The following is a 27,834-nucleotide window of genomic DNA, read 5'->3' as shown; positions in this document are numbered from 1 at the left end:
GATACTTCAAGTGGACTTCTTGGACTCTCATATGCCTCATAGTACCCTCAGGCCAAGTTTCAAACCCTGATTCACAAGGTTGCTCAGCTAAAAGCTCGGGAAGACAACAGTCGACTAGTTTGATCTAAAAGTCAACTGTGGTCAAAGTACAGTTAAAATTTCTGATTTTTGGTCAACGTCAACATTTTAATATTAGATCCATCATTTGATCAAGGATTGATCATGATGCATCAAGGAAAGCTCCAAAATCATCAAAAACCTAAGTTTCTAAATTAGGGTTCTTAAGGAGAAAGTCAACCCAACTTTGACCAGCCATAACTTTCACATGGAACATCATAAATTTTCCATCCAAAGCTCAATTTGAAGGAAATTTAATTCTCTACAAATTTGTCTCTTACAAGCCAAGTCCAAAAATGCTTCATTTGAGAGATATGGATCAAAACATTACAGGTCCTTCTAGAAGATCGCAAAAAGTTGTTTTTTGTCAGAAGCTATATCTTCAAGATAAAATCTCCAAATGCAAAAAAGCTTCCAAAGTGGCTTGTAGAGGACATCTTGGGCTTTCCAAAAAGTCCTAGAAAACTTCCATACAATAAAAATTGAGAGAGTTATGACTTGATGAAGTTGGCCATATTATGAGAAAATGCGTAAAGCAAATATTGAGTAAGTTCATCTTTTTTTAATGGGCCTAAGTTTTGTGATTCAAACTTGTTCCAAAAGGTCATCCACGACCCATAGGCCATTCAATCTTTTTTTTTGGTATTTATTATTTATTTTATTTTGAATTTAATCATTTAAATTTAATTTAAATTGAATAAAATATTATAAATATGCAAAGATTATATTTGGATTCCAAGTGTGATTCAAAATCTCACCAAAATCAAAGGAAATTAGTTGGATCTCGTTCAAAGGATAATTGGCTAAATTTTGTACCAATCTAGCAAGTTTCAATCAAAATTCAATCAAAAAGATTTCACAAATCAATCTTGCCAATTGCAAAGATTTAGACCAATTCTGTTGACCTATTTGAATCCCCATAAATACCTATATTAATTCAGAGGCGAGGACAGAATTTTGGCCGCTCAGAACCCTTATTGAAGCTTGCCAAAATCGTGAATTCAAGTGAGTTTGCAGGTCAAAATTAAGACGAATTCAAAGCCTATAGTGTATCAAAAACAATTCCTCGGTGTCTTCTGAAGCATTCCTGATCATTACTATCAATCAAAACATGACGAAACGCCATAGCTAAGCCACGGTTTGAGCTCGCAATTTCGAATTCGAGTTCACTCATTCATGCATTATTAATATGATTTGAATGCATATTCTTGTTCTTGATGATGTTTACAAGGTATCTGGACTATTTAATTTGATTTTTGTTGCAGATTGGTGAATCCACCATAGTTAGGGTTCACGGGATTTAAATTGGGGCCACACGATTAGAGAGCCGATTAGTCTAAATTAATAGCGTTTTCGTGTCTAGGGGATTATATATGCTTGATCTGGATTGTTCGTTGGCTATAATTGATGTTGATTTGCAGGTTTAAGGTGGGAGAACCTATAGCCACGTTTAAAAACCGTGGTCTAAAAGTTCTGAGTTTTCTGAAAAAACTAGCGAGGAAGAAGAAACAATAGGGGCGCGCGTTCTTATTTTATTTGAATTTTTTTTATTTGCACTTTTTTTTAAATATATACTAATGGAGTGGCTCTTACTATCACATATATACTTGGTACGACTGGTAAAAGGTGTAGACACGCAACCTGGAGTGGGCAGGTTCGATCCTTGGGTGCCACTATTTTTTTTTAAATCATTTGATACCTTTGTTTCGCAGATTCCCTACAGCTTCCAACATGTGACCATGGTAGACCCTTAGGACATGACCATCAGATCTTTAGCTTCTCCAGATCCAACGCACCTGGATTGAAAGCCTATCATATGGACCACCAGCGTGACACACCTGATGAAAGAGCTAAGTCTGCTATTTTTTATTTTATTTTATTTTTTATTTTACATACACCTTGTTATTTATCTTTTTATTTTTATTTATTTTGTTTAAACATTTTTCTTTTATTATTATTTCATATAACTATTCATTTTATTTAATCGAAAATTCATTTTTTTTATAATCCTTTAATTTTTAAGTTTGTATACATTTAATTAATTAAAATATCAGGCTTAATCCTACAATTGTTAGATTTTGTTTTAGTTTATCTATTTAATCAAACCTTCGACTCCATTAACCTTTTAGGGATGTTTAATATCATTTTATATTTTGTTCTCATTTTGGCTAAAATAGGGTTCGTATCAATAGTCGATGAATCTGTCATACACTGAAAAGTTTTCTCTTCTTTGTGCAAAATTTTCAAGATTAATCAGGATTCTTCATCTACGCGCCATCAACCAAAAAGCTAAGTCATAATCCTTGTTTTTATTTAAATATTCAGTTTTTGCATTATAAAATAAATTAGGGTTTATTTTCAATGCCAGGGGATTCCTCCTACACTCACCCTATTATTTTTCTTTTAATTTTCAGAGTCAATCGAAGGTTCGAGAAGATCAAAGCGTTCAAGAATAATTATTGATCCCTCTTATTTTTCCACCTTTTAATTTTCGCGTTCTCCTACAGGTTTTTTAGTGTAATCCCCGTCCCCGCAGGTGTTTATTGTAATAGTGTAGTACTATTAAACTGTTTACCCTTCTGTTGTGGTTAGTAAATTAGGGAGTGCAAGACTATTAACTGAATTAGATCACTAATTATAAGATAAATATCATCGAAGTTAACCACGTGATTGTGCCACACACACACCTTTAGGGTAATCCCTCTCGTTGCCTTGTTGCCTTATTTATCTATTGCCTGTTGCCTCTAATTGTACTAAATAGTCAAGTCCCTCGATTCCGAGGATACCTAAAGCAAGGTTGCCTTAAAGAATAAAAATCATCTAGTCCCTCGATGCTGTCTCGAAAAATAAGATGATTGTCCTATTGCTAAGGTATCCTCGCATGATGCCTAAAAAGATTAATGACTATTATATCCTTCCCTTAGACTACCTGCCCTCTTTATGGCAAGGGACCGTCTTATGGCGAATGATAACTCGATGACCCTTCAATATCCAATTTAAAGACTTCCTGCCCTCTCATGGTATGGATAGACCCTTTCGCCCTGAAAAGCTAAAAGAACGAATTTTAAAACTTAGGGTAGTTGCTGCTAAATTGCTTGCTCTAAATTCAAAATCTTTTCCCACTCTTTTTCAAAGTCAAATTCAAAAAGACTACGCTTATTTACAAGCTAAAGTTCTTCTTCGAAATCTTTTCTTATTCCAAATCTTTTCAAACAAACAAACAAGTGAGCTAAGCAATTAAGAGCCCATGGATAACCATGGATACAAAGGGTGCCTTACACCTTCCCTTTGTATAACTTACCCCCCGAACTCAAAATCTTTTTAAAAGGTCTTTTTCTGTCTTTTTAGCCTTTCTATTAAATTGGATAAAATAAAAGTCGGTGGCGACTCTTGCTTACCGCGACATTTCAATAAAGTCAGCTCACCGTATTACAGAACTGGAGACTCTGCTGGGGATGCTTTCGAATTAAAAGAGGGGTTACCTTAAAGTTTAGGATCACTTTAATTGTTTGATTTGTCTGCTTTATATTTCAAAGGTTGTTTTGGGTATTTACTTGTGTGAAAGATCCTAACCCGGATCTGAGAAACTTAGGTAAATGGCATGAGACCAAGGAGACTGCACAGCATATACTGATGTGGTTAATATGGTGGCCATCATTAGTGTGACACGTTGGTTTGTCCTGGTGTTCCTTGGGATCCGACTTGAGGAAACACTTGGTTGCTGCGTGGTGTCATTAAGCACTAATTCGCCCCTAGAACCCTAGTTGAACTTGACTTTGGCCTATTAGAAAGTAGCGAGATGGCTGGCTTTGGTTCTGACTGAAGTTGGTTGATACTCGAAGCTACACTCATATGGACTGGACTTTCAAGACCTTTTCGGTTGGTGATTCGATTGCCGAACTGAGATAAGCGCCTTCGAGAAAGGTCAATGATATGAGCTCCCTAGAACCCGATCTTTATATAGGACAGGTTGAACCAACTAAACTTCAGTGGGGAGGGTACTTACCTACGAACTTCATGCAAGCCTCTAAGCCTAAGGACACTTGTGTGACTTGTTTGTGTTTGCTACTAACCTTTGTTTCCTTGCAGGTTTTGTTAAAGGACTTTTTTGCCCTTATTATCTCATGTTGTGCCTAATGAACTGCATTCGCATAACATTCATGACATCATGACGTCATAAGCATAACATGATTTAACTAACCCTTTCAAGGATCTTAGGGATTTAGGGCGCACAATTTCAGGTACTCTTATCAAGGACCGAATTCCTAATCAAGGGGCAAGAGGATTTATTTTCCTATGGCCACATACCTTCCAATTCAGAGACTCAGTACCTATCAAGGGGCAAGAGGATTTATTTTCCTCTAGCCATATTCCTTCAAATTCAGAGGTATCCCGAACCAGAGGCTATGACCCACTGGATATGGTGAGCTTGATTCCCATGAAAGAACATCCAAGAATCAGAGTTCTTCAAACAAAGATGCGACCAAATCATTTTCCAATGTTGCTAACTAAATTTCCTAAAGATCCTTGAAAATATTGCATCTGCATTCATAACATCGCATCATAGGTTTCCACCACAGGTTTCTCACCTCCTCGCTGTTTATTTCAGCATCATGAATCTCGAGCAATCAGTCAAAGACCTTCAAGCTCAGAATGCCCAGTTTCAAGATCTGATCCTGAACTTATCCAAGGGGCAAGATGAACTGAAAGCACTCCTGACCAAGAAAGAGAAAAGGCCTAGAAGATTTGTGGGTGTCCTTAACATGGGAAGAAGATTCCGAGGTCCACTCAAGAGGGCTGAAGAAGTCAAGGTTTCTAAAGAGGACGACGATGAACAAAAGGACGATGCTAGTGTCAAAACTGATGTGAAAAGTAACCACGATTCTGCCAAGCCCTCTGAGGAAGAAGAAGACTACTACCATGAGGATGAACATCCCGATGATAAATACAAGTGGTTGGAAGAACATATGAAAGCTATGGAAATTCAGAAAGTACCTTGGTTGGATTTTGAAGAGTTAGGACTCATCTCAGGGGTTGTCATTCCTCAAAAATTCAAGACTCCGACCTTTGCTAAGTATGATGGAGTCTCCTGTCCTAAACTACACCTGAAATCCTAGGTGAGGAAGATTCAACCTCATACCGCTGACAAGATGCTATGGATCCACTTTTTCCAAGAGAGCTTATCTGGAACCCAACTCGAATGGTACTATCAACTGGACGGTGCCAACATTCATACATGGGAAGACTTGGCCGGTGCTTTCTACAAGCAATACCAATACAATGCTGATCTCGCGCCAACCTGCATGCAACTACAAAGCAGGTCCACGGGACCTAATGAAAGCTTCAAAGAATATGCTCAGAAATGGAGAGACTTGGCTGGCAGAGTCCAACCTCCCATGGCTGACCGAGAGTTAGTTGACATGTTCATGAATACACTGACTGGTCCTTTCTACAGCCATTTACTTGGTAGCTCCTCGTCTGGTTTCACCGACCTCATACTGACTGGAGAACGTGTTGAAAGTTGTATCCGAAACGGAAAAATTCAAGTTGCTACTTATTTTGGTATTGTAAAGAAGCCATACAATGGGAAAAATGAATCCAACACTGTTGGGGCAGTCCTGGTCCCTAGTCAGGCTCCAACACAACAACAACAGAAAGATCAACGCAAGCAACAAGGTGGCCGACGTACTTGGAAATCCAAACCCAAAAGGCCATTTACCCCACTACACTTGCCATTGGCTCAAGCTTTGCAACACTTGCTCGGTCGGAGGCTGATAACTCTACTGCCTCCATACTCAGCTCCTGCTAATCCCGCCCCTGGGTACAAGCACCATGCAAGATGTGCTTACCATTCAAATAGTCCTGGTCATCATACAGAAGATTGTGGGCCATTGAAACATAAAATTCAAGACTTGATTGAAGAAGGGGTCAATGAATTTGGCCAACCAGAGGAACCACACAAAGTCTAAAGGATGGCTATTTAGATCATTAATTTACTCGCATTCGCAATTTCTTTCCTGTTTGTTTAAAACATTCGTCTTATGTCAGACTCTATTTATTTTATCCTAATCATTAATGCATTGCATATGTTTGTCTTGATTTATTTCTCTTCCTATTGCTATATTAAACTTTGTTTTTACTTGGTTTTCTTTATGATATTTAACTCTCGCTAAAGCTGTAAGCCTTTTGAGGGAGGATGACGAAAACGATACCACAACCTCATACAGTATGCTTTCGAACAAACTATGCTGACGATGTACAAGCATTGTTTTAATTCATAAATAGTGGAGATATAAGGATGTTAATCCCTCGTCAACCCTATTGAGCCTAAGAAGTAGAAGTTTTCTTTCTCATACAGATTAAAACCCTTAATCATAACATGGGGTAGGGTAGTTACTCAGTTAACTCAAGTATGCCAGGTGCTTTACACAAGTGATGGATTCCCGTAATTCTCAAATTAGGCAGTCAATATCCATAAAAGAAAAAAGAAGAGAAAAACTGTTAAGTGAAAACCTATGAAGGAGACTTATCAAGAACTAAAACATCCCGCTGACTGTAATCTCAAAATAAAACAGTTCAGGAAAAGGTTAGGGATAATAAAGTAAAAAAAAGGAGGTCACTACAAATCCTCGACAAAAGAAAAATAATTACAAAAAGGGATGCCTGCCTTTTCAAATAAACTTTCGGTGCTTCAACCATCATCAAATGTCAATATTACGACTTCAAGACCTGCTAGAACTTAAACTCAAAGTTAACTGAGCATAAGATCGAAGAACATCACGAAGATTGGGATGGATACAAATAAACTTTGAGCCTTTATCCTTTGTTTCTTAAACCGTGAACCAAGCCACGTTACAACCCTTGAAATTCCTAACTGAAGCATGCTTAGTTTGAAAGCATACTGTCACAAAAAAAGGGTATCCTGACTCCTTAAAGTTTACCAAAAATCCTGAGTTGATATCATGTTTTTACAAATATCACTTTCTTACATCTTTTGTTTTACTAAAAATGTTTTTAAACTCCAAGACAGACATATGAATTGCATTTTTATGAGTGTCATTATAAAACAATTTTGTCTACGTAATTTCAAATGTTTGACATCAGGAAGAATCTGCATGGGGCATAATTACTGACTAAAAGTCCTCCCGACAAATAAATTTGCAGAGACGTCTCGTATGCATGACTCGATCAGCTAAAAGCTTGTTTACACAAGGAGCACGACATATTATTATCCCATCTACTGGGGGAAAGCTGGTCATGATTCATAGAATCTCTCAGAGGCACTGAAAAACCAGAGAAGTTAGTCCATCACTGAGGGCATGTCACATCAGTCACAAATCTCAACAAATTCTATTTAGCTACTAGCATCAAATGATGTCAGTATCTGTCTGTTCTTTGAAGTTCTAATTCCAAATTCAAGTATCGAGCATACCAAGCTATTGATTCCAGGGGCAGGTATACTCTCGCAAGTGTTTTTCAACAGCAAGTACTCAAAGACAAGGGGCAATGAAAAATTGAAAATCTCTGGGAACCTTCCCCACAGAGCAGTTTTCATAATATATCCCCACATAGCATTCCTTAAGAAGTTATCTTCAAGCAATCTCTTCCTAACAGAGACTTGGTTCCCCAACGGATTTTATACCTCCGACATTACCGGTCTTCCGACACAATCTTCTTCTCTAGCATGATTTATTCAAACTCGGTATTTCCATTAAAGTTGCCGCTCAGAAATATGGTCGGATAGTATACTCATCTCTCTTGTCCCCAGGATACATCAGGATCAGATCACTCAAGTCCCTCTCATCCCCAAGCGAAGATCAAAAATCCCCAGCTGGATATCATCGAACAAAAGACAGGAATTCTCTTGTCATTATTTCCAGCAACATACAAAGATTTAATTTCTCAATCAGCAGTTTCTATACAAGAGTTATCAATATGCTTCGACTATATAGTCCATCCCTGCATCATTCATAAATACATGCATAACATACAATACTCTCGTTTATTTCGAGAATCTCAATATATGCATCATGACATTGCATAAAACTAATCTTTCCTTTTCAGGACATTTCATAATCAAAAGAATATTATCATCCAAGTGCGGAGCAAATACAATCGTACCAACGATTCAATCTCAACATTAATTCAAGACAAATACAATTCTGACTTCATTCCGGGTCTTTCTTCAAAGATAATTCAGAAACAATCTAAGAACTTCTCATCCTTTCTAGGAACCTTTCTAGGTAATCTTTTCTAAGATGTTTCATATCCTTTCCAGTAACCTTTTTAGGTAGTCTTCTCTAAGACATTTATCACCCTTTCCAGGAACCTTTCTAGGTAGTCTTTTCTAAGACATTTATCCTCCTTTCTAAGAACCTTTCTAGGCAATCTTTTCTAAGATGATTCATATCCTTTATAGGAGCCTTTCTAGGTAGTCTTGTTTAAGACGTATCATATCCTTTCTAGGAGCCTTTCTAGGTAGTCTTGTTTAAGGCGTATCATATCCTTTCTAGGAGCCTTTCTAGGTAGTCTTGTTTAAGACGTATCATATCCTTTCTAGGAGCCTTCTTGGGTAGTCTTGTTTAAGACGTTTCATAGCCTTTCTAGGTAGTCTTGTTTAAGACATATCTCAACCTCTTTAGGTAATATTCCTTAAAAATAGTTATCCAATCTCTTCTAAGACATCTCTTTCCCTTTCAAAGAGATTCTCAGTTAATCTTCTACAAGACAGTTCTTCCCGAGCATTGGTTAAAGCCTAATCTCCTTTGCATCAGCCAGGGATCTACCCTATTCAAGAACCTCTTCAAGTAATCTTCTGTAAGACATTACTTCATCTCTCCTTCGGATACAATCAATGCATATAATCCAATCTAAAAAGCATTTGCTTTAGACAAACAACTCTTCAAACATCTGATGGCATCTTCAAGCCCATCTCCGTCAAGCGTCTTTCAATACTTCAAGCTCGAATAAAGTCTAACGTACGACTTATCCTGACTTTCATATTTATCCAGATCAGCTGGCATCTTTAAGCCCGTCTCATACATCTTTTTCAACACTTGGACGACATCTTTAAGCCCGTCTCCGGCAAAAGTCCCTGCTTCAGCTAGGGCAAATTCCTGGGTATTCTAGTGTTCAATCCTCTTCTACCCTCAGATTCCGACAGGCACACAAGCCAATCTACATCCTCAGGTATAAGAAGATTGAACAGGAGCAACTGTCATACCCCAAAATTTGCCCATCATATTTACTCATATTTCAGTCCATCTGACTTTCAAAGGAAGCATGCAGTCTCTCTCCTAAAGAACAACCCACAGCTAGGGTTTTGCTTCTCTCCAAGAGAAATCAACTTCTGATACTTCAAGTGGACTTCTTTGCCTCTCATATGCCTCATAGTACCCTCAGGCCAAGTTTCAAACCCTGATCCACAAGGTTGCTCAGCTAAAAGCCCAAGAAGACAACAGTCGACTAGTTTGATCTAAAAGTCAACTGTGGTCAAAGTACAGTCAAAATTTCTGATTTTTGGTCAATGTCAACATTTTAATGTTAGATCCATCATTTGATCAAGGATTGATCATGATGCATCAAGGAAAGCTCCAAAATCATCAAAAACCTAAGTTTCTAAATTAGGGTTCTTAAGGAGAAAATCAACCCAACTTTGACCAGCCATAACTTTCACATGGAACATCATAAATTTTTCATCCAAAGCTCAATTTGAAGGAAATTGAATTATCTACAAATTTGTCTCCCACAAGCCAAGTCCAAAAATGCTTCATTTGAGAGATATGGATCAAAACATTACAGGTCCTTCTAGAAGATCGCAAAAAGCTATTTTTTGTCAGAAGCTATATCTTCAAGATAAAATCTCCAAATGCAAAAAAGCTTCCAAAGTGGCTTGTAGAGGACATCTTGGGCTTTCCAAAAAGTCCTAGAAAACTTCCATACAATAAAAATTGAGAGAGTTATGACTTGATGAAGTTGGCCATATTATGAGAAAATGCATAAAGCAAATATTGAGTAAGTTCATCTTTTTTTAATGGGCCTAAGTTTTGTGACTCAAACTTGTTCCAAAAGGTCATCCACGACCCATAGGCCATTCAATCTTTTTTTTGTATTTATTATTTATTTTATTTTGAATTTAATCATTTAAATTTAATTTAAATTGAATAAAATATTAGAAATATGCAAAGATTATATTTGGATTCCAAGTGTGATTCAAAATCTCACCAAAATCAAAGGAAATTAGTTGGATCTCGTTCAAAGGATAATTGGCTAAATTTGATACCAATCTAGCAAGTTTCAATCAAAATTCAATCAAAAAGATTTAACAAATCAATCTTTCCAATTGCAAAGATTTAGACCAATTCTGTTGACCTATTTGAATCCCCATAAATACCTAGATAAATTCAGAGGCGAGGACAGAATTTTGGCCGCTCAGAACCCTTATTGAAGCTTGCCAAAATCGTGAATTCAAGTGAGTTTGCAGGTCAAAATTGAGACGAATTCAAAGCCTATAGTGGATCAAAAACAATTCCTCGGTGTCTTCTGAAGCATTCCTGATCATTACCATCAATCAAAACATCACGAAACGCCATAGCTAAGCCACGGTTTGAGCTCACAATTTCGAATTCGAGTTCACTCATTCATGCATTATTAATATGATTTGAATGCATATTCTTGTTCTTGACGATGTTTACAAGGTATCTGAACTATTTAATTTGATTTTTGTTGCAGATTTGTGAATCCACCATAGTTAGGGTTCACGGGATTTGAATTGGGGCCACACGGTTAGAGAGTCGATTAGTCTAAATTAATAGCGTTTTCGTGTCTAGGGGATTATATATGCTTGATCTGGATTGTTCGTTGGCTATAATTGATGTTGATTTGCAGGTTTAAGGTGGGAGAACCTATAGCCACGTTTAAAAACCGTGGTCTAAAAGTTCTGAGTTTTCTGAAAAAACAAGCGATAGGGGGGCGCGTTCTTGTTTTATTTGAATTTTTTTATTTGCGTTTTTTTCAAATATATACTAATGGAGTGGCTCTTACTATCAGCATATATACTTGGTACGGCTGGTAAAAGGTGTGGACACGCAACCTGGAGTGGGCAGGTTTGATCCTTATGTGCCACTATTTTTTTTAAATCATTTGATACCTTTGTTTCGCAGATTCCCTACAGCTTCCAACATGTGACCATGGTAGACCCTCAGGACATGACCATCAGATCTTCAACTTCTCCAGATCCAACGCACCTGGATTGAAAGCCTATCATATGCACCACCAGCGTGACACACCTGATGAAAGAGCTAAGTCTCCTATTTTTTATTTTATTTTTTTTATTTTATATACACCTTGTTATTTATCTTTTTATTTTTATTTATTTTGTTTAAACATTTTTCTTTTATTATTATTTCATATAACTATTCATTTTATTTAATCGAAAATTCGTTTTTTTATAATCCTTTAATTTTAAAGTTTGTATACATTTAATTAATTAAAATATCAGGCTTAATCCTACAATTGTTAGATTTTGTTTTAGTTTATCTATTTAATCAACCTTCGACTCCATTAACCTTTTAGGGATGTTTAATATCATTTTATATTTTGTTCGCCTTTTGGCTAAAATAGGGTTCGTATCAATAGTCGATGAATTTGTCATACACTGAAAAGTTTTCTCTTCTTTGTGCAAATTTTTTAGGATTAATCAGGATTCTTCATCTACACGCCATCAACCGAAAAGCGAAGTCCTAATCCTTGTTTCTATTTAAGTATTCAGTTTTTGCATTATAAAATAAATTAGGGTTTATTTTCAATGCCAGGGGATTCCTCCTACACTCACCCTATTATTTTTCTTTTAATTTTCAGAGTCAATCGAGGGTTCGAGAATATCAAAGCGTTCAAGAATAATTATTGATCCCTCTTATTTTTCCGCCTTCTAATTTCCGCATTCTCCTACAGGTTTTTTATTGTAATCCCCGTCCCCGCAGGGGTTTATTGTAATAGTGTAGGACTATTAAATTGTTTACCCTTCTACTGTGGTTAGTAAATTAGGGAGTGCAAGACTATTAACTGAATTAGATCACTAATTATAAGATAAATATCATCGTAGTTAACCATGTGATTGTGCCACACACACACCTTTAGGGTAATCCCTCTCGTTGCCTTGTTGCCTTATTTATCTATTGCTTGTTGCCTCTAATTGTACTAAATAGTCAAGTCCCTCGATTCCGAGGATACCTAAAGCAAGGTTGCCTTAAAGAATAAAAATCATCTAGTCCCTCGATGCTGTCTCGAAAAATAAGATGATTGTCCTATTGCTAAGGTATCCTCGCATGATGCCTAAAAAGATTAATGACTATTATATCCTTCCCTTAGACTACCTGCCCTCTTTATGGCAAGGGACAGTCTTATGGAGAATGATAACTCGATGACCCTTCAATATCCAATTGAAAGACTTCCTGCCCTCTCATGGTATGGATAGACCCTTTTGCCCTGAAAAGCTAAAAGAACGAATTTTAAAACTTAGGGTAGTTGCTGCTAAATTGCTTGCTCTAAATTCAAAATCTTTTCCCACTCTTTTTCAAAGTCAAATTCAAAAAGAATACGCTTATTTACAAGCTAATGTTCTTCTTCAAAATCTTTTCTTATTCCAAATCTTTTCAAACAAACAAACAAGTGAGCTAAGCAATTAAGAGCTCATGGATAACCATGGATGCAAAGGGTGCCTTACACCTTCCCTTTGTATAACTTACCCCCCGAACTCAAAATCTTTTTAAAAGGTCTTTTCCTGTCCTTTTAGCCTTTCTATTAAATTGGATAAAATAAAAGTCGGTGGCGACTCTTGCTTACCGCGACATTTCAATAAAGTCAGTTCACCGTATTACAGGTAGCAACCAAAATAAATGGTCTACAACCATAATAATTTTTACACAGATAATATAACAGACTAAGGCGAGAAAAAGATGAAGATTATTTTATCCATTTCGATCAAACGATCTACTCTGGGGGAGAGAACATCTCTCCAATTCACTATACTTAGAAAGTTGTTACAAGAGATTACAGATGACTTACAAGAAAATAGCCTTTTTTGTTCCCAAAGAACAGACCCTATTTTCTACCCAAGTGTTTCCCAACCTCTTCAACCTTCAATATATGAATAACCCAAACTCAAGGTGTAAATAAGTATTTCCCAATTCCCTTGGATAACTCCAAAGGTTTCCCAAAAACCCTTGCCTTTCTAAGATTTCCTTTGAGATTAGCCAAAACCTTATTTTATGCCTTTAAACCCTTGCTCTCTCTCTCTCTCTCTCTCTCTCTCTCTATCTATCTCTCTCTCTCTCTCTCTCTCTCTCTCTCTCTCTCTCTCTCTCTCTCTCTCTCTCTCTCTCTCTCTTGTTGTTGTAAGCTCTAAAATTGTCACCCTTTGAACACAACAAAGAGATACATATTTATAATAGCAAAAATTCAAGCTCAAACACACAACCCATTAATTATTAGAATAAAATATTATAACTATCTTATAATATATTTTATATTAATTTAGACTATTTCTAAACTAATATATATCCAATATTCTAACATTAAATAACAGATATGCAAACCGAACCGGTCAAACCCAAAATTCGTGAACCGTCCAAATTGGACATTCTTGTTGTTTTTTGGATTCTCGATTTTTGGTAATCTCAAAATATGCTTTCTTCGTCTTCATCAACAAAGATTTTAAGGCATATTTACAACAATCTCCACCTTGACTTTAAATTGTGTTGCTACCAATTTAGCAATCAACAACATTGCTGCTTTCTACCAAGTTCAAACAACCTTTGAATCTTGATCTCGCCACTTGCATCCACTTGTTTTCAACTGCCTTTTTCTGGCTGGGTAATTTAACAAGCCTACAAGTATAATTTTTCAACCACCCTTGACTCCACCTGTTTTCAAATGCCTCCCTGAAGATTTTTCTTCTTTTATTTTGCAGTGCTTCAGCAAAATTAAAAACATAATATCCCAAGCTAGCATAATCATCCCTTTGAGATGCTACAATAAGCCTCCTTACTTTATCATGAGTCAAATGATAATCAGAGATCTATGTAACCGTTCTCTCACTACTACTAGTATCCATGAAACTTCACCCCAAATTGAGTTTTCTCTGTTATAGTTTCTCTCATGTTTCTCCCTTGGTTTTCATTATTCTCCCTCTAGAGAAATTCTCTACCAACCAAGTAAGTTGTTTTATCTCCAGATCTTCCCCAAAAACTCAATAACAACTCAGCGGTAACATGTATTTTACCCCTTGATTCCTGCCAAATTCATTATACTCCTCTGAAACTTTCTCAATGCATTCATAACGCCTTGAACTCAAATCTCATAGTTTTTCCTTGTCATGAAAGCCTTCACTAGTTAACGATGAATGAATAACAACATTTGAACCTTCTAAAATATATAGACCATATATTTTAGACCCTTTAGAAATAATCAATTCGTCACGTGAAATCTTCAACACTCCATGTTCAATTCTAGTACAATAGCCTAGATCATCGAACATACTTATACATAACAAATTTTGCTTGAGTTCTGTAACATACCTCATATTGTGAATAAGAAGTTCACGATCATCAAACATTTTAAATCTGACTCTACCAATACCATGAACCTTGCATGCCATATTATTACCAAGGCGAACTACTCCTTCTTGCACCATCTTCAAAGTTTCGAAGTATTCTATTCTTGGGCACATGTGATAAGAGCAACCTGAGTCAATGACTCAACTATCTTCAGTTTCCAAACTCGATAATACTAGTGCTTCGACATCCTCATAACTTTCCTCACCCAAGGCAACTCCAGCTTGAGCAAAATCTTCATTGAAGTTTTTCTCAGGACAATCCCTTTTAATGTGACGGATTTTCTGAAAATAAAAACATTTTACCTTTGACTTGTCAGACCTCTTTAATTTGGATATCCCTCCACCCTCACATCACCACTTGTTGTGAATCTTGTTGTGAATTACGACAAAATTCAATATCAATTTGTGAGGCAAAGAATAGTAGCAACCAAAATAAATGGTTTACAACAATAATAATTCGTACACAGATAATATAACAGAATAAGGAGAGAAAAAGATGAAGGTTTGTTTACCCAGTTCGATCAAACGATCTACTCTGGGAGAGAGAGCAGCTCTCCAATTCACTATACTCAGACAGTTGTTACAAGAGATTACCGATGAGTTACAAGAAAATAGCCTTCGCAGTTCCCAAAGAACAAACCCTACTTTCTATCCAAGTGTTTCTCAACCTATTCAACCTTCAATATATGAATAACCCAAACCCAAGGTGTAAATAAGTGTTTCCCAATTCCCCAATTTCGTTAGATAACTCCAAAGGTTTACCAAAAACCTTTTCCTTTCTAAGGTTTCCCTTAAAAATAGCCAAAATCGTATGTTATGCCTTTAAACCCTTGCACTCTCTTGTTGTTGTAAGCTCTAAGATTGTTACCCTTTAAACACAACAAAGAGATACATATTAATAATAGCAAAAACCCAAGTCCAAAAAACACAACCCGTTAATTTTTAGAATAAAATATTATAAATATCTTATAATATATATTATATTAATTTAGACTATTTCTAAATTTTTATATATATATATATATATATATATATATATATATATATATATATATATATATATATATATATATATATTCTACATTAAAAAACGGATCCGCAAACTGAACCGGTCTAACCCGAAATCGGTGAACCGCTTAAATCGGACATTCTTGTTGTTTTTCGATTTCTTGATTTTTAGCAATCTCGAAACATGTTTTCTTTCTCTTCATCAACAAAGGTTTTAAGACACATTTAAAACACATGCAATTGGAACCATTCAATGAACGGTGACTTTTAGAGAACTTGAACCTTCACTTGAATGAATGTAGTACTTCACTTGGATGAATGTAGAAGACAAAATTATCATCGCCAATAGAGGGGCTAATTAAATCTTAATTTGCTCGCGGCATCATGATGAATGGATCGAAAGAAAGGCAAAATCAAAGAAGGATGAAGACGATATACAGAAAAGAAAATGGTGAAGTGCTTCTCTTGCATTGCAGAATGACATAAAAATCCTACACATAAAAGTAGATGTTGGACCCCTAGATAGCCTATTATGTCCTTGTTGGGTTGTTACTTACATACCAAGTAACCATAATGCTAACAGACTAACTGGAAATGACAACTTAACTAACTTCTTTTACTGCTTCATCATTGCTTAATAGCAAGAGAAGAAGAACGTTAGACTTTTGGCTGTAAAGGTTTTTGCGTAACTTGGTCTCTCGGGGGAATAGCAAAGCGCTATGGTGGTAGAGCAAACAAGGCAAAGGATACATGCTTTTGGGCAATGGGCTGGAAATGAGTCGAGTCGAGTCGAACTGGCCTCAGCTCAGTTTGACTCGTTAAGAATTGGCCGAGTTCGAGTTCGAGTTCGAGTTCGAGTTGATGACGAATTATTTTTCCAGCTCAAACTCGACTCGTTAAGAATTAGCCGAGTTTGAGTTCGAGTTCGAGTTTATCTCGAACTTTTTTTCAGATCAAACTCGACATGTTAGAAGTTCACGAACATCTCGATTCAGCTCCTTAGGTTTATCTTGTTAGGTTCAACTCGCTTATTTCACGGACTTAAAAGTAATTTTTAAAGTCTATTTTTTTACATATACATTTGACATTTGAAATTAATATTTTTTAAATCAAAAATATAGAAATAAAATAAAAGTTATAAGTTTGGTATTTATACGATGTTTATTTGTATAATTATTTGTAGAAATATTTTGCTCACTAGAAAATAAAAATTATCAATTAAAACCGTTAGATTAAAATAAAATATGATACTAAGATTTAGAGCAAATATTTAAACCTACTCTTAAAGATAATATAATCTATCTCATATATAATCGAGTTGACTCATGAACCTAACGAGTCGAACTATGTATGGTTCAAGCTCAGCTCATTTAGTTAACGAACTTAGTTTTTAGCTCATACTCAGCTCATTTGGTTCATGAACCTAGTTCATCGATTTAATTTTCGAATCGAGTTTCGAACTATTTTCGAGTTAGTGTGGTTCATTGCCAGCCCTAGGCAATATCATCCATGCTAAGGTCCAGGGCTTCTCAGCTTGGCCTGCTAAGGAGTGCTACCCTTTTCATCGAAACCTTTGTTGTTTCTCTATTATTCTTTATGATTTGGTTGTGTATTCGTGTGAAGCTTCCTTGCTGAGTAATTTTAAAAAGAAAAACGGTGCATTTTTCTTTATGAATCTGCCAGAACTATTCCAGTTATGGTTAGTCCTGTTCTTACTATATTAACTCTTTCTAAATGTATTATTGATTAAATGTAACGCAAGTTGCCCGATAACGAGTGAATCAGCGAAAATTGGTGTTGGTTCTAACCCCTGCAAATCTAGAAAAGCCTGTCACTTATAAACTAATTTTCAAGTCATATCTAATTCTTTTCAGTATATCATGTATATCAGAGACTCTCTCCGTGCAACTTCAGTGACTAATTTCTAGAGTCGGTTAGGAGTTGTTGTGAAAAACGATACCAATAACAAAGTATAATAGGGAATTAGGGAAGAGAATAAGAACACAAGAATTGGTTATAACTGCTATTCTTTTACTTTCTCTTAAAACAAGATTACAAGTTTACAAGAATAACAAATAACCTCTCTCACCCTAAATTAGGATTTGCAGCTTAGCAATGATGAGAGACTAGTATGCTATTTATAATAAAACCTAACATACTAACTAATGGGCTTTTTCCACAAGGCCCATTACACAAGCCAACTTAATAAACAAGCTAACTTAACAAATTAGGGTTTAAACACTAAAACCTAATTTAACATGCTAACAACCCTAGCATCTTCGACACAAGCATGTGAACAACCTTCGACATCATGCTTAACCCTGTCGAACCAAGAAGCTACCCTTCGGCCATACTAGAGTTCGATCCAATATCTCACAAATCTCCACCTTGGATCTAACTCTACAACATCAAGGGAACACACTAGTTTTCTTCATGCAGCTTTATCAACTGCATACAGTGAAAAAACTTGCAACTCGGCAATGTCTTGGTGATCATATCAGCAGCATTGTCTTCAGTCGAAACCTTCAGCACTTGGACTTCTCCACGCTCGATTACTCCTCTGACGAAATGCAGCCTCACATCAATGTGCTTAGTTCGCTCATGATAGGCTGAATTCTTCGACAGGTGTATTGCACTTTGACTATCACATTTAACAGTGATACCTCGACCTTGAAGTTTCAGCTCCTTCGCAAAACCTTCAAGCCACAATGCTTCTTTCACAGCTTCAGTTAATGCAATGTACTCCGCTTCAGTGGTTGATAGAGCAACAACCTTCTGAAGTGTTGCTTTCCAACTAATTGCTGTGCCAAACATAGTGAAAACATATCCAGAAATAGATTTCCTGGAATCCATACAACCTGCATAATCAGAGTCGACATATCCTTCTATTACTGCTTTACTATCTTCACCCAAGGCTCCACCATAAATTAGAACTCTGTTCAGAGATCCATTTATGTACCTTAAAATCCACTTCAATGCTTGCCAGTGAGCCTTTCCAGGATTCGCCATGTACCTGCTTACAAGACTGACTGCGTAAGCTATGTCGGGTCTAGTACAGACCATAGCATACATCAAAGAACCAACTATATTAGCATATGGGATGCTATTCATATAGGCTATTTCGACATCAGTACTGGGACACTGATCAACACTCAGCTTGAATTGAGGGTTTGTTGGAGTCACAACTGGCTTCGAATTCGACATACCAAACTTTTCAAGAATCTTCCGTAGATATGCCTCTTGAGATAGACATAACTTCGACTTCTTTCTATCTCTTCGAATGTGAATTCCAAGAATCCTGGAAGCAGCTCCTAGATCCTTCATATCGAACTCCTTATTGAGTTCAGCCTTCACCCTCATCACATCTTCAACATTGTTGCTTGCTATGAGAATATCATCCACATAAAGTAACAAAATAACAAATGAATTACCAGGTCGAAATCTGAAGTAAACGCAATGGTCGAACTGACTTCTAATGAAACTTATGCGTGCCATGAACTTATCGAATCTCCTATTCCACTGTCGAGGAGATTGTTTCAGCCCATACAAAGATCTCTTTAACTTGCACACATAATCTTCCTTCCCCTTTTCGACATACCCTTCAGGTTGCCTCATCAGGATCGTTTCGTCTAGATCACCATACAAGAACGCAGTCTTCACATCCATCTGTTCCAGTTCAAGATCGAACTGTGCCACCATGGCAAGCAACATTCGAATGGACCTATGCTTCACAACAGGAGAAAACACATCATTGAAGTCGACACCTTCTTTCTGAGTGAAACCCCTTGCAACTAACCTTGCCTTGTATCTTTTCGACGTCACTCCTTCAATTCCTTCCTTAACTTTGAAAATCCATTTACAGCTGACTAACCTTGCCCCAACAGGTTTCTTGATCAGTTCCCAAGTATGATTATCATGAAGAGATTTCATCTCATCATCCATGGCCTTCAGCCATTCAGTCTTATTTCGACTCCTCATAACTTCCTTATAGTCTCTAGGTTCTTCGTCTAGAACCTCACTTGCAGAGATTAAGGCATAAGCTATAAGATCTGCATATCCAAGTCTTTGAGGTGGCTTGATGACTCTTCTCGACCTATCTCTCGACAATAGGTAGTCATCGTCAGTTTCCTCAACTTCAGCATCTTCTGCTTCTTCTTCGACTTCATCTGGGATATGCAATTCAGCATCAACATGCTCCACCTCAACAGGAATCTCTACCTGTTCCAGCTCTTCGTCAGATGTTTCTGTACTTCGACCAACATCATCAGTTTTCTTAAAAGCCATTTTAGCTTCATTAAAAACTACATCTCGACTGGTGATACACCTCCTGTGACCTGGCTCTAGGCACCATAGCCTATAAGCTTTGACTCCTTCAGGGTATCCCATGAACATGCATTTCAGAGCTCTAGGTTCGACCTTGTCTTGCCTAATGTGAGCATAGGCTACGCAGCCAAATACTCTCAGTTTGTCGAGATCTGGTGGATGTCCCGACCAAACTTCTTCAGGTGTCTTCATATCTAACGCTGTCGAAGGACATCTGTTTATCAGATATGTTGCTGTCGAAACAACCTCAGCCCAGAACACCTTTGTTAACCCCGCACTAGTCAACATGCATCTGACTCTCTCCAAAATAGTTCGATTAAACCTTTCAGCCAAACCATTTTGCTGTGGAGTACCTGCAGTAGTTCTATGCCTTGCAATACCAGAGGCAGCACAAAAACTGTCGAATGCCTCATTGCAAAATTCAAGGCCATTGTCGGTTCTCAACCTCTTGACCTTTCTGCCAGTCTGATTTTCAACCAGAGTCTTCCAACTTTTGAAATTCTCAAAAGTTTCATCCTTAGTCTTCTGGATGAATACCCATAATTTTCTGGAATAATCATCTACTATGGATAGAAAATACCTTGCTCCTGAATGTGATGGACACCTTGCAGGCCCCCAAAGATCAGCATGGATGTAATCAAGGGATCCATGTGTTCTTTGTTTGCCTTTGTTGAACTTCACTCTGCAAGATTTTCCAAGTACACAGGGTTCACAAAACTTCAGCTTTTCGATTTTGTCTCCACCAAGCAGATTTTGTTTCCCTAATTCGACCAGACCCCTTTCACTGACATGGCCCAATCTCATGTGCCAGATTTCTGTCTTCGACAAAGGTTTCGTGGATACAACATTTGTCGAACCACTTACAACTTCAGCCTCAAGGGTATACAAGCCTTGTTTCTTCACGCCTCTCAAGACTTCCTTCGACCCCTTCATGACTCTTAGGATGCTTTTCTCTCCTTGGAAAACATATCCTTTCTTGTCGAATTCACCAAGAGAAAGCAAATTTCTCTTCAAATCAGGAACATACCTGACTTCAGTCAACAACCTTATTGACTCATCATGGAGCTTGAATCTCACAGATCCAACACCTGCAATCTTGCAAGCCTTGTTGTTTCCCAGCAATACTGATCCACCATCTTGATCACATAATTCCTCGAACAAGTCTTTGTTTGGAGTCATGTGCCAAGTGCAACCTGAATCCATAATCCACTCCTTCTTAGAGTCACTGCTTGAAACCACAAGAACATCAGATGATTCGAAATCATCTTGAACAATGGCAGCGTTGCCATTATCCTTACCTCCATGATATTTCAAGCGTTCAGGGCACACCTTTCTTGTGTGACCCTCCTTCTTACAATGGTAGCATCGAATGCCAGATGCTTCGCCACTGTAAGTCTTCGACTGGCTTTTGCCTTTCTTCTTGTCGAACTTACCATCCTTTCGTAAGAGTTTTCCTTTAACGGCCAAACCTTCGCCAACAGTCGAAGGTTTATGCTCCTTTCGTTCATTCAAGTCCTTAGAGTACAAGGCTGATTGAACTTCTTCAAACGTCAGGGACTCCCTTCCATACAAGAGAGTTTCTTTGAAGTGAGCATGTGATCGAGGCAAAGAACACAATAGTAACAGCGCTTGATCTTCATCATCGATTTTCACATCAATATTTTCAAGATCAAGAATCAGCTTGTTGAACATATCCAACTGCTCAGCCAATACTTTGTCTTCAATCATCTTGAATGAATACAAAGCTTGCTTCAGGTAGAGTCGATTTACCAGCGATTTGGTCATGTACAAACTTTCAAGTTTCACCCATAACCCTGATGCCGTCGTCTCCTTTGATACCTGCCTGAGAACCTTATCACCAAGGCTCAACAAAATTGCGCTGTGTGCCTTCTCAATCATAGTCGTCTTCTCCGCTGCCGTTAATGCAGCATTCATGGCTGCCTCTCCCTTCAACGCTTCCAAACAACCCTGCTGAACCAGTAGGGCTTTCATCTTCAAGCGCCACAGACCGAAATCATTCACTCCGGTGAACTTTTCAATCTCATACTTTGTTGACGGCATCTTCTCCACGCTCACCGCACCAATTTGTTGTGAAAAACGATACCAATAACAAAGTATAATAGGGAATTAGGGAAGAGAATAAGAACACAAGAATTGGTTATAACTGCTATTCTTTTACTTTCTCTTAAAACAAGATTACAAGTTTACAAGAATAACAAATAACCTCTCTCACCCTAAATTAGGATTTGCAGCTTAGCAATGATGAGAGACTAGTATGCTATTTATAATAAAACCTAACATACTAACTAATGGGCTTTTTCCACAAGGCCCATTACACAAGCCAACTTAATAAACAAGCTAACTTAACAAATTAGGGTTTAAACACTAAAACCTAATTTAACATGCTAACAACCCTAGCATCTTCGACACAAGCATGTGAACAACCTTCGACATCATGCTTAACCCTGTCGAACCAAGAAGCTACCCTTCGGCCATACTAGAGTTCGATCCAATATCTCACAGGAGTATATATGGTAAATAATTCCCTCAGAGTTTTGATATTCCTGTATTTTCAGGGTTGGATTCTATATATCTACTATATACATGTAATAAACAAAGTCAATATACATTTATACAAACTAATACAACTGTTGTATAAAAATTTGAAACAAAAACTCCAACATGGAATACTTGGTAGAATTGCCAAAAATAGCATGTTGAAGTATCAAAACCACCCTTAAATATGATAGTTTCATAGCACAAGTTTTTTTTCTCTGTACTGCTATGATACATTTAAGTGCATGTTTGTGTTGAGTCTGGCTAGTGTTCCACTGTGATTAGACCAAAAACTATACTTTTGAGCTTCTATAAAAACATGGTGCTATTGCTACATGATTTCTGTAAAGTCACCGTGATTTCAAACATTCACTATGCAGCATTTTCGATCTCAAATGCATTGTGTTTTATTCCGAAACATTCCCTAACAGATTCTGTATTCCAGGACGATGCAGTAGTATCCGAATCCGCAACACTTCCCTCCGATCTCAAATTTTGTTTACCAGGAACAAGATTATGAAACGGAAACGGAGGAGGCAAAATTTCTATCTCACCTTCTAACATCTTCACCACAGTACTCATCAGAGGCCTATCATTCGGCGAATACTGAACACACCATAGAGCAACCTTCAACATTCTCTCAGCTCTCTCATTATCCTTCTCTTCAACTCCACAAAACGCGAGCATAACAACCAACTCATTATTCTCAAACATTTCCCAAGCCCATTTCGGAAACCATTGCTGCGATTCACTATAGCTCGAATCAAAATGCCTTCTCCTCCCCACAATTTCAAACAGAAGAATACCAAAACTATAAACATCACACTTATACGTCACTGGATAAGCCTTCCATAACTCCGGTGCAGCGTAACCCCTTGTCCCTCTAAAGTGAGTATTTATATCAGTGTTGTTACTTTCTCTATTTCTTAACTTCGCTAACCCGAAATCAGCTATCTTCGGTATTAATTTCATATCAAGAAGAACATTTTCTGGTTTGATATCATAATGTATTATCCTATGCTGACATTCCTCGTGTAAATACGCGATTCCTTTAGCCGTTCCAATAGCAATCTCGTGAAGCTTTTGAAGCTCAACATCGCGATTCGTGCTTCCAAACAAGTACTTATCTAGCGAACCATTTTCAACGCATTCATAAACAAGTGCTCTAGTGTCATGATGAAAACAAAATCCATAAAGTTTGACTAGATTGTTATGGTAAGTTCTTCCGATCGTGCTAACTTCGGCTTTGAATTGCTCTTCCATTCCCATATCCAAACAGTTGAGAACTTTGACAGCAACGTTTTCTCCGCTCGATAACTCTCCTTTGAAGACAAAGCCGAATGCGCCAGAACCTAGTATGGTTGAGTAGCTTTTGGTGATTTCGTCGAGGCTATCTGGTGTGAATCTGATTGGTTTTTCTCGGTTGATGTTGCTTAAGAATCTTTCCATGGTTGGAAATTCAGCTCTTGATGACTCTTGTGGTATAACCACTTCGATTTTACCGGTTGAAGGAATTGAAGAGTTTGAGAATATTTGATTATCCTTTTCTGTTGTTGAAATCTGAGTGTATGCAGGAATTGCTGTTCCTGCTTTCTTCAAGCACTCAATAATTGCATATACTATTGCTATAACAGCGGTTATGACCACAATTCCATATACTGCAAAATGAAAGTAGAGCATAATTCTACATTAATTTTTTTTCATAAACTATTTTGCGAATTTTCGGAAAAAAAGTTAAAGATCGCTTATAAACATGTCATAAGTTGTTTCTATAAGTCTCTCTTATGTAAAAATCGTTGATAAACTAATTGATAGCTTATAGTTGTTGACATACACATATCTGATAACATAGAACTGATGACTTGTAGCTGATAACAGATGACTATAGCTAATAAGTTAATTGAAGTATTTGATAAAGTAACTGTTCCAATAAGGTATCCAAATATATCCCAAAAACATATTTAAAGCATAGATGAAAAGGAGTAGTAGTAGTTATATTGATGTTCATACATACCTATAGATTCTGCTACAGCCCATTTCATAGAAGAATCAACCGTGTCACCAAATCTGTCAAAAGTGTTTTGAGCTTGTGTATTAAAATCATCTGATGAACTGTAAAAAGAAGGAGGAGAATTAGGAAACTGATAGTGAAAATTACTCATGATTGTTCCTTAAGCTAATAGAGGAAAAGGCATGAAGAGTTTATGGATGGAATTTGAATAAGCAAAAGAAATTTAAACAGCATGCAACTGTGGTATCAAGTTATGTAAGAAACCATGCTTGTTGACCAAAACAAGTTCATCAATAAAATGGCCATAACGTGTTACAAATTAAAACGCGTTTTTACCAAGTCAAAGCTCTAGGAAATCGTTTAGAAGTTGCAAATATTTATTACTCTCTCTTTTCAACTTCTATTAAATCAAACCACCATAAAAGTCAAAGCTTTGTTTTGTGGATGGATATAAAAGAAGGTGAACACTTCAATACTTCTAAAATTTTATTAGGTATTGGTATCCATGTGAAATGTATGATTTTAATTTGTCCTTATATATTGATATTTAACATTTTATTAAAAGATTTATTCAAATTTATTTTTAAAATTTAATTATTATATATTGGCCAAATCAGCATAATTGATTCAACAATTTCTAGTGTGACTATCGTCTATAGTGTTTAAGTTTATTAACTCGTCTCTCTTTTGGGTGATCGTTATTGCCACTGCAAGATATATATTTCAGTATGAAATAGAAGGTTAATGATGTGCTCTTAATACCATTTACAAAGGCGTTGATAAGAATATTTTCATAATCATTAATAATTGCACCACTACCAAAAAAGCGTGGGAAACTCTTGAATTGGTCATGAAGGTACTTCCAAAGTTCGCATATCAAGACTTCAACTTCTCACAACAAAATTGGAAATCCTAAAGATGAAGGAGGACAAAACCATCTCTGAATTTAATGTCTAACTCTGTGACATTGCTAACAACTTATTTTCCCTTGGTGAAAAGATGTTTGAAGAAAAGCTAGTAAGAAAAATCCTTAGATCTCTTTCAAAGAGGTTTGATATGAAAGTCACGGCCATTGAAGAAGCTCAAGGTATGTCCAAAATGAAAGTTAATAAGCTAATCAGATCCATTCTCACTTTTAAAATGGCTATTGGTGACAAAATAGAAAACAAGAGTAAAAGTGTGGCATTCAAAGAAGACGTCCAAGAATATGATGACCACATAGAAGGTGATGTTGGTGAAAACTTAACTGAGTTCATTGCCCTTCTAGCTAAGAGTTTTAGCAAGTTCATGAGAAGACTTGACAAAAGATCTAGGATCAATGTCATTAAAAATGTCAAAGACAATCAACATTGGAACTTCAAAGTTTCCAACTTTCACCGTAAAGGAAAATATGGATAAGAACAAAACAAGAGTAAAGGAGTTTAGTGCCATGAATGTGAAGGCTTTGGACATATTCAGGTTGAATGTACAAACTTTCTTAGAAAATCGAAAAGGGATACAATGATACCTTTTATGATGATGAGTTAAATTAAATGAAGAAAGTAAATTTGATCTAGCCAACAATGTTGCTGCATTCACAACTCATGTAAGGTCAAGTTCAGATTCCATAATGATGGTGACACAAGTGATGGTCATTTTTTTGATGATGCTCTTGTTCAAGAATTCAAGATCTTGTATCTGAATGGAAAGATAAATGTAAAGCTAGTGAGAAACAAAAGGAGAGGATTTAAGTCCTTATTCAAGAAAAAACCTGTCTCATGACTTTTATCTCAAAGTCTAACGAAGATGTTGACCATCTTAATTTCAAACTTTAAGGTATGACTAAATCCGTTCGTATGCTGAATTCTAGAACTGTAACCACTACAACAAAAATGACCTCTGGAAACAATGCAAAACTGCGGTCTAAATTGCAATAATCGTAGCCTAAGACTTTAGGGGGAGGTTTATCAGGCGTGGAATAAACGCCCGTTGCCTATTCGTTTAGAGGGAGGTTTTTTTATTTTTACCCACGGATTCAAAAGTCCACGGTTTTAGTTGTAGTTTTAAGTCGCGGTTTTATAGTAACAACACAAAATAACCGTCTCCAAAACAAGAATCTACTACGGATGGTAAAAAGAAACAAATAAAAACCGTAGCTAATGTATAGTTTCATTGATACGAAATACGCTAAACCGTACCTAAGACTTAGAAAAAGTCCACGGTTTTTAATAAGCAACAAGTAAAAACCGTTGCCTATGAATTATAAAAAGGGTAAGTGTTGTAACTTCTATGTTGAGCTTTAAATTTAAAGATATAATTATTAAACAATTTCCTATACATTTATATGGTGATACATTTTAGTCATAAACCTTTATTTTATTCTGATAGATTATATGTGAATATTATTAATCAAAAGAGAAGAAACACATGTATATAAATTGATCAAAAAATATCAATATGAAGTATTAATTAATAAGATGAAGTGTAATCAACTCTTTGAAATGTAAGAAAAATAATTTCAAAATAAATCCAAACTCTTTGAAATGTAATAAACTAACTAGTTGACTTATGTAACACCATAAAACAAAATATAATTGTTCATATTTGAATCAATGAAGGTCTTCATCACATTCATTGTATTGAGGATCATGAGAATCATCATGTAGAGAATCGTCATCTTGAAGAATGTCATCTTGATCATATTGAAGATCGTCATCTTGATTATATTGAAGATCCTCATCATCTTGATCATAATAATGAAGATCATCGTCATCTTGGAGATCTTCATCTTGTTCACCCTAAGGATCATCTTCGTTTCTAAACTGAAAATATGAAGAAAAAAATTTGTAAATTAATACAAACATTAAAAAATTACTTTTTTAAAGTTAAAGACACCAAAGAAGCAAATTTATTTCTATTCAAAGTGCAATAATTTACTAAGCATGCATTGAACATAATTAACCAAATTTTTAAACATCATTAACCACAAATCTTAATGAAATTTATACATAAATCTTACCCATCAAAACACTAAAGAAATAGCAACTTAACACTTAAAATAATAAATATCGATTTTGATTAATCAATTGTGATACCTTTTGATTATCCGGAGCATAGGTTGATGTCGATGAGCGTGGTGTTGGAATATTATCATTGTGCAAAGCTTCTCTCATCTTTTCATCTACTTCCTCTTCATTTAAATGTGGATTTTGTTGCATATACATGC

At 36.4% G+C, this 27,834-nt stretch overlaps 1 protein-coding gene across 1 annotated transcript; it reads right to left on the bottom strand.

Annotated features, from left to right (window-relative positions):
* Positions 1-22,724: 22,724 nt before the first annotated feature.
* LOC131595119 (PR5-like receptor kinase) lies at positions 22,725-24,953 on the bottom strand. Its single transcript, XM_058867392.1, has 2 exons — positions 24,633-24,953; positions 22,725-24,276 (listed from the first exon to the last, which is right to left on the bottom strand). Exons 1-2 carry the CDS (start codon positions 24,778-24,780, stop codon positions 22,991-22,993), a joined length of 1,434 nt encoding a protein of 477 aa, XP_058723375.1. The 5' UTR covers positions 24,781-24,953; the 3' UTR covers positions 22,725-22,990.
* Between the last annotated feature and the right edge of the window lie 2,881 nt (positions 24,954-27,834).

The sequence above is a fragment of the Vicia villosa genome, linkage group LG4 (genome assembly GCF_029867415.1).
Source record: "Vicia villosa cultivar HV-30 ecotype Madison, WI linkage group LG4, Vvil1.0, whole genome shotgun sequence".
Classification (NCBI taxonomy): Eukaryota; Viridiplantae; Streptophyta; class Magnoliopsida; order Fabales; family Fabaceae; genus Vicia; species Vicia villosa.
The sequence above is the reverse complement of the archived record's forward strand: the minus strand, read 5'-3'. Positions and strand labels throughout refer to the sequence as shown.